Source organism: Bos javanicus, chromosome X (assembly GCF_032452875.1).
Source record: "Bos javanicus breed banteng chromosome X, ARS-OSU_banteng_1.0, whole genome shotgun sequence".
NCBI lineage: Eukaryota > Metazoa > Chordata > Mammalia > Artiodactyla > Bovidae > Bos > Bos javanicus.
In genome coordinates, this window is record NC_083897.1 from 2397334 (window position 1) to 2412808 (window position 15475).

Below are 15475 nucleotides of genomic sequence, written 5' to 3' on the forward strand. Positions count from 1 at the left end.
GCAACTAACTTGGCATAAATATGTAAATAAACTATGACATGAAGCATCTGAATATAAATTTAGGTTTAAACTTTTTTTTACAGAATTGATTGAATTTTTGTGATTACATGAACTAACACAGATTCCTTGTTATAATGATTAAGAGTACAGTTTCTGGAACCAAGCTCCCTACATTTATACCAGTTTCATCACTTACTAGCTTTGTAACCTTGAATAAATCTCTCTGACTTAGTTCCCTCATTTGTATACTGATGATAGTAAGAGTGCTGTCTTATAAGGTTGTTATAAAGATTAAAACACATAAAGTGGTAAGAACATTGCCTGGCACATAGTAAGTAAAATATAAATGATTAGCTAATATTATGTTCTTGAAAATCATTTCACTGTTTTTTTTTTGTATTTTATTTTATTTATTTTTATTTTTTACTTTACAATATTGTATTGTTTTTGCCATACATCAACATGAATCTGCCACGGGTGTACACGTGTTCCCAATCCTGAACCCCCTCCCACCTCCCTCTTCATACCATCCCTCTGGGTCATCCCAGTGCACCAGCCCCAAGCTTCCTGTATCCTGCATCGAACCTAGACTGGCGATTCATTTCTTATATGATATTATACATGTTTCAATGCCATTCTCCCAAATCATCCCCCCCTCCCTCTCCCACAGAGTCCAAAAGACTGTTCTATACATCTGTGTCTCTTGCTGTCTCGCATACAGGGTTATCGTTACCATCTTTCTAAATTCTGCTTTTTAACCTTTCATCAGATTATTGAAAGTATTATTGAGGAGAGTCAGAAAGTAATACAGCTTGAAGATGATTCTTTGGATTCCAAAGGAAAAGGACAATCTGATCAGGCTACTGCCAGTCCTGTCACAGCTGGAACAGAACTTAGCAATATACCTGGACTGTTAGCCATAGATCAAGTACTGCAGGAAGATTCCCAGAAGGCAGAGAGTCAGGATGTATCTGAAGAAACTGAATTAGAATCAAAACAGTGTTTTCCTTCTGATGACACATATGAGAAGCCAGTAGATGAAACCACAAAGTTAACCGAAATAAGTTCAACTGCACAGCTTAATGTGCCTGAAACTGTAACAGAAGTGTTGAACAAGGAAGAAGTGGAAGTCAAAGAAAGTGATGTTCTAGAATCTGCATCCTCACACTCCTTATCTACAAAAGATTTTGCTGTAGTGGAAGAAGTTGCACCTGCCAAACCGCCAAGACAGCTTACTCCAGAACCTGATATAGTAGCTAGTACAAAGAAGCCTGTTCCAGCACGCCCACCCCCTCCAGCTAACTTCCCACCTCCTAGGCCCCCACCTCCATCTCGACCTGCTCCACCACCAAGAAAAAAGAAGAGTGAATTGGAGTTTGAGGCTCTTAAGACACCTGATCTAGATGGTAAGTATTAATTGAGAAACAACTATCTTTGTGGGGAGTTTGGGGAGTTGAAACTTGACCTTTCTGATTTTTTTTTTTCAATTTATGCTGTATTTAGGCAATGGCAACCCACTCCAGTACTCTTGCCTGGAAAATCCCATGGACGGAGGAGCCTGGTGGGCTACAGTCCCTGGGGTCGCTAAGAGTTGGGCACGACTGAGCGACTTCAATTTCACTTTTCACTTTCATGCATTGGAGAAGGAAATGGCAACCCACTCCAGTGTTCTTGCCTGGAGAATCCCAGGGACAGGAGAGCCTGGTGGGCTTCCATCTATGGGGTCGCACAGAGTCGGACACGACTGAAGCGACTTAGCAGCAGCAGCAGTAACCACATTGATGACCAAGTTATAAAATGTATTTTAGTAACAGAAAGCCAAAATGTTTACATTGGTATTGTTACATTATTGTAATTAAACATTTCAGCAGACTTTCAAATCTGTTACCATTGGAGAGCCAGAGTGGCACAGTAAAAAGAACATAGGATTTGGACTTAGGATTTGAATTCAAGCCCCAGATCTCTTCATGTATAAGGTGTATAGCCTTGAGGAATTTAAATAACTTACTTGAACCCTGGTTTCCCCTTATATAAAAAGAGAGTAATGAAACCACTTTTCTCGTAGAATTGTTCTAAGAATCAGATAAAGATTTAAGCACTTCTAAGCTATGAATAAGGTCATATAAGTGTTGGTTGTTGTTGTTATTATTATATTATTATTTTTGCAGTTCCCAAAGAGAATATTACATCTGATACTCTCCTAACTACAAACATGGCTTCAGAGAGTACAGTCAAAGATTCTCAGCCTTCTCTTGATTTGGCAAGTGCTACCAGTGGAGATAAAATAGTTACTGCCCAGGTTGGTGAATATGTGTTATATTTGATACAGGCTCTCAACTTTATGCAACTAACTGGTTTGTTGATTGTTGAACCTTCTTTCTTCTCCAGGCCAAATATTTCCTTGTCTCCAAAACCTGGCTACCATATCCCTTGTCCAGCTCTGCTACTAAGTAGCGGACTGATTCTAGCAACCTATTTAACATCTGAGTCTGAAATGGCTCATTGATCAAATTTGGGGAAAACCTTCCTTGAAGGTTTCTTGCAAGATTGAAATGAGCTAAAGTATGCCAGGTACCTGGTATGTGTGTTCAAAAAGTGACAGATGCTGCTATATGTAGTATTTATTAAAAAAAGCAACTACCGTCTTCATTTACCTGACTTATAATGGTCAAAGGACTTCCCAGGTGGTGCTAGTGGTGAAGAACCTGCCTGCCAATGCAGGAGACATAAGGGATGAGGCTTCTATCCCTAGGTCAGAAAGATCTCCTGGAGGAGGGTATGGCAACCCACTACAGTATTCTTGTCTGGAGAATCCCATGAACCGAGGACTGTAGGGTCGCAAAGAGTCATACACAACTGAAGCGACTTAACACACACACACACACATAGTGGTCAGATTGGGAACATTAATTTTTTTGTAATTTCCTTTTCCTAATCATGAAAAAAAAAAAAAAAACCTTCATACAGTAGACTATACATCCATATATGAGGCAATATAGAAAGAACTTGATAACATGAATTTCTACCTCTGCCAAATTCTGGGATTGAAGGGTTACTTATGTGGTAGCTCTGATGGGGCAGGTTGGCAGACTGGAAGATATTATCATACTAAGTGAAGTAAGTCAAATAGAGAAAGACAAATATCATATGATATTGCTTATATGCAGAATCTTAAAAAGTTATACAAATGAATTTATTTACAGAACAGAAACAGACTTAGAGAATTGAACTTATGATAACCAGGGGTGGGGGAAAAGAGTAGGTGAGGTAGACTGAGAGTTTGGAATTGACGTATATACACTACCATATTTAAAATAGATAATCAACAAGGACCTATTATATAGCACTGGGAACTCTGCTCAATATTCTGTAATAACCTAAATGAGAAAAGAACTTGAAAAAGAAGAGCTACGTGTATATGTATAACTGAATCACTTTGCTATATACCTGAAACTGACACAACATTGTTAATCAACTATACTTCAATATAAAAAATTTTTATTTTGTTAAAAAATCAAGGATTCTGTGGCCACTGAACTTGCAATAAAATTCAAATCACACATACACACAAAAAGACACAATGGTCTTTTCATAGCCTTAGAGCAGAGGTCAATAGTGGCCTCATTTTATAGGGTCCTCAAGCTAAAAATGGTCTTTGTACTTTTAAAGCATTGTGTTTTTTTTGTTTTTTTTTTTTAAAAAGAATATGCAACAGACACTATATGTGAAGCAAAACACTTAAAATCTTTACTATCTGGCTGTACGGGAAGAAGTTTGCCAACCCCTGCCCTCAAGACATCCATGTGTATAGTCCTGATTAATGGCAAATTTTACTAGCAGAGGACTGATTTTGGACCAAGTTCAAATAGAACATTTATTTGCTTTCAAGACTACTCAGACATTATTTCATGAGCAGCAACACTTTTGGTACCTAATGTTTTTTAGCATGATGGGAATAATAAAAGACTGAAATGAAATGTTCTATTTAAATTTTCAGTAGGCTCCATTATCTGTATTATGGAATTCTTTAGAACTGTGTGTGGTAATGAATAATTGAATATTTATAAAAACTGACTCAGTCTACTTTCTGTTTATAAAATTATAATTTCAGGAAAATGGAAAAGCACCTGATGGGCAGACAATAGCCGGTGAAGTGATGGGCCCTCAGAGACCTAGATCCAACTCTGGGAGAGAGCTTACTGATGAGGTATAATTAAATTTTTTTTGTTTGTTCTTGAAAATATAAAATATAAAGATCATAGTGAGAAGATGAAAAAATTCCAGAGATGAATGGTGATGGTGGTTGCACGGCAATGTAAAGGTAGTTGATGCCACTGAACTATACAATTAAAAGGGGTTATAATGATAAATTTGTATTATATATATTTTACTATGATCAAAAAATAAGTTTATTGCTATTAGGCAAAAAATCATATTGTAAAAGAAAAAATGAAAATTGAAGATTGTCTTAGTTTTTGTTTTTTTAATGTGCTGGAAGTTTAACTCTGACTTAAACTTGCCCTTTCACACAATTATGCTATGCTATGCTATGCTAAGTCACTTCAGTCGTGTCCGACTCTGTGCGACCCCATAGACGGCAGCCCACCAGGCTCCCCCGTCCCTGGGATTCTCCAGGCAAGAACACTGGAGTAGATTGCCATTTCCTTCTCCAATGCATGAAAGTAAAAAGTGAAAGTGAAGTTGCTCAGTCATGTCTGACTCTTAGCGACTCCATGGACTGCAGCCTACCAGGCTCCTCCATCCATGGGATTTTCCAGGCAAGAGTACTGGAGTGGGGTGCCATTGCCTTCTCCTCACACAATTATATGGTAGAATAAATGTATTGAAAGCCAAGGCCTATGTTTCATAGGAAGTGGGCTTAAAAGGAACTTGATATTATAGACATGTGTCTTTATACATGTTAGATGATGTATAGTATATACAAGCTCAATGCTTGATTCTTAACTTACAATTTAGTATATATTGGTTGGCTAATTTATTCAGAATGAAACTTTGAAGCAAAATCTTAGTTTTTGTTTCTTTTAAACAATGCATTTTTAAAAAAATTATTGTACCTTGGAAAACAGTTTTGTAGTTCCTCAAAATATTAAACATTGAGTTACCATGTTTAATATTAGATACAAATAGATTTAAGGGACTAGATCTGATAGATAGAGTGCCTGATGAACTATGGACAGAGGTTCATGACATTGTACAGGAGACAGGGATCAAGACCATCCCCATGGAAAAGAAATGCAAAAAAGCAAAATGACTGTCTGGGGAGACCTTACAAACAGCTGTGAAAAGAAGAGAAGCGAAAAGCAAAGGAGAAAAGAAAAGATATAAGCATCTGAATGCAGAGTTCCAAAGAATAGCGAGAACAGATAAGAAAGGCTTCCTCAGCCATCAATGCAAAGAAATAGAGGAAAACAACAGAATGGGAAAGACTAGATATCTCTTCAAGAAAATTAGAGATACCAAGGGAATATTTCATGCAGAGATGGGCTCAATAAAGGACAGAAATGGTATGGACCTAACAGAAGCAGAAGATATTAAGAAGATGTGGCAAGAATACACAGAAGAACTATACAAAATCTTCACGACCCAGACAATCACGATGGTATGATCACTCACCTAGAGCCAGACATCCTGGAATGGGAAGTCAAGTGGGCCTTAGAAAGCATCACTACAAACAAAGCTTGTGGAGGTGATGGAATTCCAATTGAGCTATTTCAAATCCTGAAAGATGATGCTGTGAAAGTGTGTTGCACTCAATATGCCAGCAAATTTGGAAAACTCAGTAGTGGCCACAGGACTGGAAAAGGTAAGTTTTAACTCCAATCCCAAAGAAAGGCAATGCCAAAGAATGCTCAAACTACCACACAATTGCACTCATCTCACACGCTAGTAAAGTACTGCTCAAAATTCTCCAAGCCAGGCTTCAGCAGTACGTGAACCGTGAACTTCCAGATGTTCAAGCTGGTTTTAGAAAAGGCAGAGGAACCAGAGATCAAATTGCCAACATCCACTGGATCATCGAAAAAGCAAGAGAGTTCCAGAAAAACATATTTCTGCTTTATTGACTATGCCAAAGCCTTTGACTGTGTGGATCACAATAAACTGTGGAAAATTCTGAAAGAGATGGGAATACCAGACCACCTGACCTGCCTCTTGAGAAACCTATATGCAGGTCAGGAAGCAACAGTTAGAACTGGACATGGAACAACAGACTGATTCCAAATAGGAAAAGGAGTACGTCAAGGCTGTATATTGTCACCCTGTTTATTTAACTTATATGCAGAGTACATCATGAGAAACGCTGGGCTGGAAGAAGCACAAGCTGGAATCAAGATTCCCAGGAGAAATATCAATAACCTCAGATATGCAGATGACACCACCCTTATGGCAGAAAGTGAAGAGGAACTCAAAAGCCTCTTGATGAAAGTGAAAAAGGAGAGTGAAAAAGTTGGCCTAAAGCTCAACATTCAGAAAATGAAGATCATGGCATCTGGTCCCATCACTTCATGGGAAATAGATGGGGAAACAGTGGAAACAGTGTCATACTTTATTTTTGGGGGCTCCAAAATCACTGCAGATGGTGACTGCCGCCATGAAATGAAAAGACGCTTACTCCTTGGAAGGAAAGTTATGACCAACCTAGATAGCATATTGAAAAGCAGAGACATAACTTTGCCAACAAAGGTCCGTCTAGTCAAGGCTGTGGTTTTTCCAGTGGTCGTATATGGCTGTGAGAGTTGGACTGTGAAGAAAGCTGAGCACCGAAGAATTGATGCTTTTGAACTGTGGTGTTGTAGAAGACTCTTGAGAGTCCCTTGGACTGCAAGGAGATCCATCCAGTCCATTCTAAAGGAGATCAGCCCTGGGTGTTCTTTGGAAGGAATGATACTAAAGCTGAAACTCCAGTATTTTGGCCACCTCATGCGAAGAGTTGACTCATTGGAAAAGACTCTGATGCTGGGAGGGATTGGGGGCAGGAGGAAAAGGGGACGTCTGAGGATGAGATGCATGGATGACATCACCGACTCAATGGACATGAGTTTGAGTGAACTCCGGGAGTTGGTGGTGGACAGGGAGGCCTGGCATGCTGCGATTCATGGGGTCGCAAAGAGTCAGATACGACTGAGCAACTGAACTGAATTGAACTGAACTGAGTTACCATGACCCAGCAATACCACTCCTATGTATACAGCAAAGTGAAATGAAAACATGTCCACACAAAAAATGTACATAGGTGTTCATAACTAGCTAAAGTGTGGAAACAATACAAATGTCTGATAAAGAGATAAATAAAATGTAGTATATCCATCCATGTGGACTATATTTTGGCAATTAAAAAGAATGAGCTTCTGATACATGCCATAACACAAATGAACCTTGAAAGCATGATGCTAAGTGAAAGAAGCCAATCACAAAAGACTACATACTATATAATATAATTTATATGAAATGCCCAGAATAGGCAATTACATAGAGGAAAAAAGTAGATTAGTGGTTGCCAGGAACTGGGAGGAAAAGGGAATAAGGTATGACAGCTAATGGATATAGGGGTTTCTCTTGAGGGAGGCAGAAATGTTCTAAACTTAGATGATGGTGGTAGTTGTACAACTTTGTGAGTGTACTAAAAACTGTTGAATTATATATTAAATGTGTACAGTATGTGGTGTGGGAATTGTATCTCACTAAAAATGTTTATAAAATTATTGCACACAGTACTGAATGTATCTAGAAAATTCTTAGCTTAAATATTTTAGGATTTTGTGGACTCAAAAAGATAATTAAATTATAGGTATTCTTGGTATTATTTTTTACTTCAGGAAATTTTAGCCAGTGTAATGATTAAAAACCTAGATACTGGAGAAGAAATACCTTTGAGTCTTGCAGAAGAGAAACTGCCAACGGGTATTAATCCTCTCACTCTACACATCATGAGAAGGACTAAGGAATATGTAAGGTATGGCCTAATGTTATTATTCATCATTTGTAGTATTTCATTCAAAGTGGTGAAGAGTTCTGTTTATGAACTGTGAGAGTCCCTAATTTGGTTTCATTCAGTGTTCTTTTTTTAAAGTTAGAATTAAAATAGAGTCAATTAATGTATATATTCTTAAACTTTGTGCCCTCTTTTTGAAAACAAGTTCTTTTTTAAGATTCCACATTTAAGTGATATCATAAAGTATTTGTCTTTTTCTGTCTGATTTATTTCATTTAGTTTAATGTTCCCAAGGTCTATTCATATTGTCACAAGTGGCTGGATTTCCTTCCTTTTTATGGCTGAATAACATTCCTGTGTGTATCACATTTTCTTCATTTAACTTTGTTCTCTGTTATAACTGTGAAGTTACTTGGGGGGAAATATATATCTTAGTTCAGTTCAGTTCAGTTGCTCAGTTGTGTCTGACTCTTTACGACCCCATGGACCGCAGCATGCCAGGCCTCCCTGTCCATCACCAACTCCCAGAGTTTACCCAAACTCATGTCCATTGAATCAGTGATACCATCCAACCATCTCATTCTCTGTAGTCCCCTTCTCCTGACTTCAGTCTTTCCCAGCATCAGGGTCTTTTCAAATGAGTCAGCTCTTCGCATGAGGTGGCCAAAGTATTGGAGTTTCAGCTTCAACATCGAACGCTCAGGACCGAGGGATGGGGGTGCCTGGTGAGCTGCCGTCTGTGGGGATGCACAGAGTCGGACACAACTGAAGTGACTTAGCAGCAGCAGATAGCAGATTCAAAAGCAGAGACATTACTTTGCCAACAAAGGTCCGTCTAGTCAAGGCTATGGGGCAAAGTAATGTCTCTGCTTTTGAATATGCTATCTAGGTTGGTCATAACTTTCCTTCCAAGGAGTAAGTGTCTTTTAGTATCATGGCTGCAGTCACCATCTTCAGTGATTTTGGAACCCCCAAAAATAAAGTCTGACACTGTTTCCACTGTTTCCCCATCTATTTGCCATGAAGTGATGGGACCGGATTCCATGGTATATCTTAAATATCATACTATTTGGTTTGTCTTCTTTTAAAATGATTTATATTATTCTAGAGACAATATTAAAACATAAAAGGCTAAAAAGCCATGTGGGATAAATACCTGATCTTCTGAAACCTAGCTTTAAGGATCAGAAATTTATACATAATTGTATTGTCTTTTTAGGGTCAGACAGTCTTTAGAGTGAAATGATTGACTTTACTGTGAGAAATATGTAGACCCAAGAAATAATTTCTTTGAAACCAAAGCTTTCACATGATGTGCCTGATAAGTAAGGAGGGAGATATTTACAAGTTAATTTGTCATTTCTGCACAGCATGTTTTACCCAGCACAATGCCGTTTTTGTGTTAGTTTTTTCATAAATTCCTGAATTGCATTTGTTTATGTTTTATGCATTGTACCATCTTTCAAGTCTTTTAATTCTCAGGGTCATTTAAATTAAACTTACATAAAGCGTGTAAACATTTTTTTTCTTAACACTGATTAGTTAATTGTATAGTAAGTATACATAGAGATTTTTGAGAAGTTTTGAGAAATGGCTTCTTTTAAAATGACTTCTTCTTGTAGTAATGATGCAGCACAGTCAGACGATGAAGAGAAGTTACAGTCTCAACAAACAGATACTGATGGTGGACGGTTAAAACAGAAAACGTGAGTTACATCCAATTTCTTCATTTCAGGCTTCTGTTATCTATTACTATATGTGTGTGTGTGTGTGTGTGTGTGTGTGTGTGTATGTGTTTTATGTATGATAACTTTCATATTGTTTTAAATCTATGCTCTGGCCAGTTTGTTTGTCCATCTACCACCACCACTCCCTGCCCTCAGGCAATGGATTATGAGTTCCTTGAGGCTGTCTTGGTCATTTTTATAGCATCTGACATACAGTAAATTATCAATACATTTTGCTTCATGCTTGTATTATTTTTCTGATGATAGATAGGTACCAGAAGTGTTGGTAGAAGAACATGAATTGTTCTTGAAGTTGCTTTTCCATTTCACATCATCTCTCCAAATCCTATTTGTCTTTCTAAACTCAACTACATGACACTCTTCCTGACCACTCCAGTTCATAATAGATTTTCCTGTTCTCAATTTCAATGACAGCTATAGTCTATATACCATACATTTGCTATTTATATTATCTTAAATTGTTTTCTGATTTAAAAAATAAAATAAATACATGTTAAACAACTAGACCATAAGAATTGATGCTTTTGAACGTTGGTGTTGAAGAAGATTCTTGAGAGTCCTTTAGACTGCAAGGAGATCAAACCAGTCAATCGTAAAGGAAGTCAATCCTAAATATTCATTGAAAGGACTAATGCTGAAGCTGCAGTACTTTGGCCACCTGATGCGAAGAACTGACTCATTTGGAAAGACCCTGATGCTGGGAAAGATTGAAGGCAAGAGAAGGGGACAACAGAGGATGAGATGGTTGGATGGCATCACCTATTCAGTGGACATGAGATTAAGCAAGCTCCAGGAGATGGTGAAGGACAGGGAAGCCTGGCATGCTGCAGTCCGTGGGGTCACAAAGAGTCAGACATGACTGAATGACTGAACAATATATTGCAAAAGGATTTTGATCATACCATTCTGTTTTCCTGTATGAAAATCTAGCACAGTGGTAGACATGTAGGATTTCCTTGATTATACACAAGTCCCTTGTTGTTCAGTCACTCAGTTGTGTCTGACTCTTTGCGACCCCATGGACTGCAACATGTCAGGCTTACCTGTGCTTCACTATCTCCCAGAGTTTGCTCAAATTCATGTCCATTGAGACAATGATGCCATCCAACCATCTCATCTTCTGTCACGCCCTTCTCGTGCCCTCAGTCATTCCCAGTATCAGGGTCTTTTCAAATGCGTGGTGGCTAAAGTACTGGAGCTTCAGCTTCAGCATCAGTCCTTCCAATACGTATTCAGGACTGATTTCCTTTTGACTGATTTGATCTCCTTGCTGTCCAAGGGACTCTCAAGAGTCTTCTCCAGCACCATGGTTGGAAAGCATCAGTTCTTTGGCACTCAGCTTACTTTATGGTCCAAGTCTCACATCCATACATGACTACTGGAAAAACCATAGCTGTGACTATACGGACCTTTGTCGGCAAAGTGATGTCTCTGCTTTTGAATACGCTGTCTAGGTTTGTCACAGCTTTTCTTCCAAGGAGCAAGCGTCTTATAATTTCATGGCTGCAGTCACTGTCTGCAGTGATTTTTGGAGCCCAAGAAAATAAAGTCTGTCATTGTTTCCATTGTTTCCCCATCTATTTGTCATGAAGTGATAGGACTGGATGCCGTGATTTTCATTTTTTGAATGTTGAGTTTAAAGCCAGCTTTTTCACTCTCCTCTTTCACCTTCATCAAGAGGCTCTTTAGTTCTTCTTCACTTTCTGCCATTAGGGTGGTATCATCTGCATATCTGAGATTATTGATATTTGTCCTCGCAATTTTGATTCCCGCTTGTGATTCATCCAGCCTGGCAGGCATTTTTCATGATGTATTCTGCATGCAAGTTAAATAAACAGGGTGATAATATACAGCCTTGACCTACTCGTTTCCCAGTTTTGCATTGTCTATTGTTCCATGTCTAATTCTAACTGTTGCATTTGATCTGCATGTAGGTTTCTCAGGAGACAGGTAAGGTGGTTTGGTATTCCAGTCTCTTTAAGAATTTCCCACAATTTGTTGTAATACACAGTCAAAGGCTTTAGTGTCATCAGTGAATCAGAAATAGGTGTTTTCCCCTTGCTTTTTCTATGATCCAGTGGATATTGGCAATTTGATCTCTGGTTCCTTTGCCTTTTCTTAATCTAGCTTGTATATCTGGAAGTCCTTTAATTGGCAATAATTTAGTCTAAGGCCAAAGTGAGTTCTCCACTCAAGTCTGATCTTTTCCTCATGTGGAAAGTATAGCAAAGAAAGCTTTGAGATTTTTTTAGAAAAGGTATGCCCACAGTGGAGGTATATGATAACACCTCAGCCATGTGGACTTTGGCTGTCTAACAGTGGCAACTATTAAGGACCGTATAATTAGAATTATTCAGGAGACATATAGACCTCTAGGAAAGAGAATGCTCCATGCAGTAAAGCTCATTATTTTTTAAAAAGAAAAGCTCCTCAGGTTTATTGAAAACCTTTATACTTACTTCTTACATAATTTTAAAAAGTCTGGTCATCTGATATTTAATCTCAGAGCAAAATAGAAGCATCAGACCATGACAAATATAAGTTAGCACATAAGAATGTCAGAGAATACTCTGATTGCAAGAGAAGAATGAGGAAAATGATAAAAAGGACTCATATATTGCTCAACCATTCCACACGGCAGTGCTTTCAACTTCTTCTCACATCATGATGTTCAGAACATGGTATTATTTGCACTGAATCCTGGGGTAAGCTGATGAGGCAGCTGATGGCCAGAAGAGACTGACCCAGGGTTCTGCTTTCTCTGGGCCCTACCCTATTGCCTTGAAGGCTGAGAGGGAAACCATTATTATGGCCCACTTGGAATCATTTGAGAACCCTTGGTGTATTAAAGAATAGTAAAGATGGTAACTGACCCTGTTTATTAAAGAAATTTATTGAGCACTAAGTGCCATTGAAGAAGGCACAAATTTATGTATTTTAGAGATGGTATCATACAAAATGGCTAAAATATCTGCTTTATTGCTTATAATAGTAGTAAACCTATAGTTAACCAGAAAAATATAATTTCAGTTATAAATAGCAGAGACCTTATTGTGATTTTAAAAATGGTTTATCTGTTTTTAATCTCTACATGTATTTAATCTCTGTATCACAGATATAAACTAGTGGTTACCAGTGGGGAGAAGGAAGAAGGGAGAGGCAAGATAGGGGTAGGGGATTAAGAGATACACACTGCTATGTATAAAATAAGCTACAAGGATATATTGTACAGCATGGGGAATATAACCACTATTTTATAATAACTTTATTTAATTTTTATTTTATATTGGAGTATAGTTGACTTACAATATCATGTTAGCTTAACTTACAACAAAGTGATTCAGTTATGCATGTGCATATATCCATTCTTTTTCAGATTCCTTTCCCATATAAGTTATTAGAGAATATTGAATAGGGTTTCCTGTGCTACACAGTAGATTCTTGTTGATTATCTATTTTATATATAGTAGTATGTATATGTCAATCCCAAACTCCTAATTTATCTCCTCCCCTCCACCTTTCCCCCTTTCCCCTTTGGTAACTGTAAGTTTGTTTTCGAAGTCTGTGAGTATGTTTCTGTTTTGTAAATAAGTTCATTTGTATGGTTTTTTTAGATTCCACATGTAAGTGATAACATATGATATTTGTGTTTGACTTACTTCACTTGTGTATGATAACCTCTAGGTCCATCCATGTTGCTACAAATCTCATTATTTCATTCTTTTTTATGGCTGATTAATATTCCATTGTATATATATACCTCATCGTCTTTATTCATTCCTTTGTTGATGGACATTTAGGTTGCTTCCATGTCTTGGCTATTGTGAGTAATGTACATTGGAGGTGCATATATCTTTTCAAAGTGTGCTTTTCTCCAGATATATGCCCAGAGGAGTGGGATTGCTGGACCATATGGTAGTTCTTTTTTATTTTTTTAAAGAATCTCCATACTGTTCTCCATAGTGGTTTTACCAATTTAAATTCCCACCAACATGTGGGAGGGTTCCCTTTTTGCCCTACCCTCTCCAGCATTTATTGTTTGTAGACTTTCTGATGATGACCATTCTGGCTGATGTGAGGTGATGCCTCGTTGTATTTTGATTTGTATTTCTATAATAATTAAGGATGTAGAGCATCTTTCCTTCTGCTTTTTTGCCATCTATATGTCTTCTTTGGAGAAATGTGTATTTAGATCTTCTGCTCATTTTTAATTGGATTGTTTTGTTTTTGGTTTTTTTTTTGATATTCAGCTGGCAGGAGCTGTTTTTTATATTTTGGAGATTAGTCCCTTGCTGGTCACTTCATTTGCAAATATTTTCTCCCATTCTGTGGGTTGTCTTTTGTTTATGATTTCCTTTGCTGTGCAGAAGCTTTTAAGTTTAATTAGATCCCATTTTTTTGTTGTTTTTATTTTCATTACTCCAGGAGTTAGCTCCAAAAAGATAGTGCTACAATTTATGCCAAAGAGTGTTCTACCTATGTTTTCCTCTAGTGACATGATAATGCTGTAGAGGATATGATACTGTCACTGGGGGGACTGCCTATATTTCCTTTGTAGCCATATTGATTTAAGTATATTTATTGCATAGAACAAGGGATTTGGGGTGTTAAACACCTACTATTTATATAAAAAAGGTATTATTTCAAAATGATACTCTTTACCAGTCACAGCTCATGAGATTATCTGTGAATTGTTGAACTTTGGAGTTAATAAGAAGTAATCTGGGTTGGGTTTTTTTTTTTTTTTTTACATTTTTGGTAAGGACTCAACTAAAGAAGTTCCTAGGAAAATCAGTAAAGAGAGCGAAGCACCTTGCTGAGGAATATGGTGAACGTGCTGTAAATAAAGTTAAAAGTGTTAGAGACGAAGGTAAGAGAAATAGAACCCTTCAACTGAATATTTAATTGATTTGTAGTCATTTAAGTTTAGCCTATAGTTTATAATAAACATTGTATTTTATTGAAAGTATAAATCTTTATAGCTTTTATCTTAGCATTTCAATAAATCATATTACTCTCACTATCAATTTTATGAGTGGAAAGAAAAATTTATTTATCTTAAACATGAATTTGTACATATTTTGTGACTGCAGCAACTTGGAAGAGGTGTTTGTTCAATAATCAGTTGTAAATTAGTTTTGTAAGATCAGTGTTTATAAATATTCTCAAAATTAGGTAGATTTTCTGAATTTCTGCACCTTAACTTCCTGTGGCCTTGTTATAACTGTATTGATTTGTTACATAGTATTTATTCTGTGCCAAACACTGCTCTCAGCACTTTCATCTGTATTAGCTCATTTACTCCTCTTAAAAAGTCTATGAAGTAAGTATCCTTATTGCTGTTGTTTAGTCACTAAGTCATATCTGATTCTTTGTGACTCTGTGGACTGTAGCCCACCAGGCTCCTCTGTCCGTGGGTTTTCCCAGGCAAGAATACTGCAATGTGTTGCCATTTCCTTCTCTAGGGGATCTTCCCAACCCAGGGATTGAACCCATGTCTCCTGCATTGCAGGCGGCTTCTTTACCACTGAGCCACCAGGGAAACCCCCACGACTGAATACAGCAGGGATACCATTATTATCCCATTTTATAGATAGGAAAACTGAGGCACAGAAAGGTCAAATACCTTGCCCATAGTCACATAGATAATGACAGAGCTGAATTTGGACCCAGGCAGTCTGGTACTACCAGACTCCATGCTGCTAAACCAATATGCTATTTAGTAGTAGACAGATTTTGCTTTTCCAATTAATGAATCTTCTTGGTAAGCAGTAGA

At 37.5% G+C, this 15475-nt stretch overlaps 1 protein-coding gene across 1 annotated transcript in view; it reads left to right on the top strand.

The window, feature by feature from the left end:
- Positions 1 to 15475, top strand: part of WDR44 (WD repeat domain 44) — a 93512-nt gene that overhangs the window by 44023 nt on the left and 34014 nt on the right. The window contains exons 4-9 of the mRNA XM_061408323.1: positions 770 to 1406; positions 2169 to 2299; positions 4112 to 4207; positions 7836 to 7972; positions 9574 to 9657; positions 14463 to 14569. Of these exons, the coding sequence (XP_061264307.1) occupies positions 770 to 1406; positions 2169 to 2299; positions 4112 to 4207; positions 7836 to 7972; positions 9574 to 9657; positions 14463 to 14569 (1192 nt within the window). The remainder of the gene's footprint in view (positions 1 to 769; positions 1407 to 2168; positions 2300 to 4111; positions 4208 to 7835; positions 7973 to 9573; positions 9658 to 14462; positions 14570 to 15475) is intronic.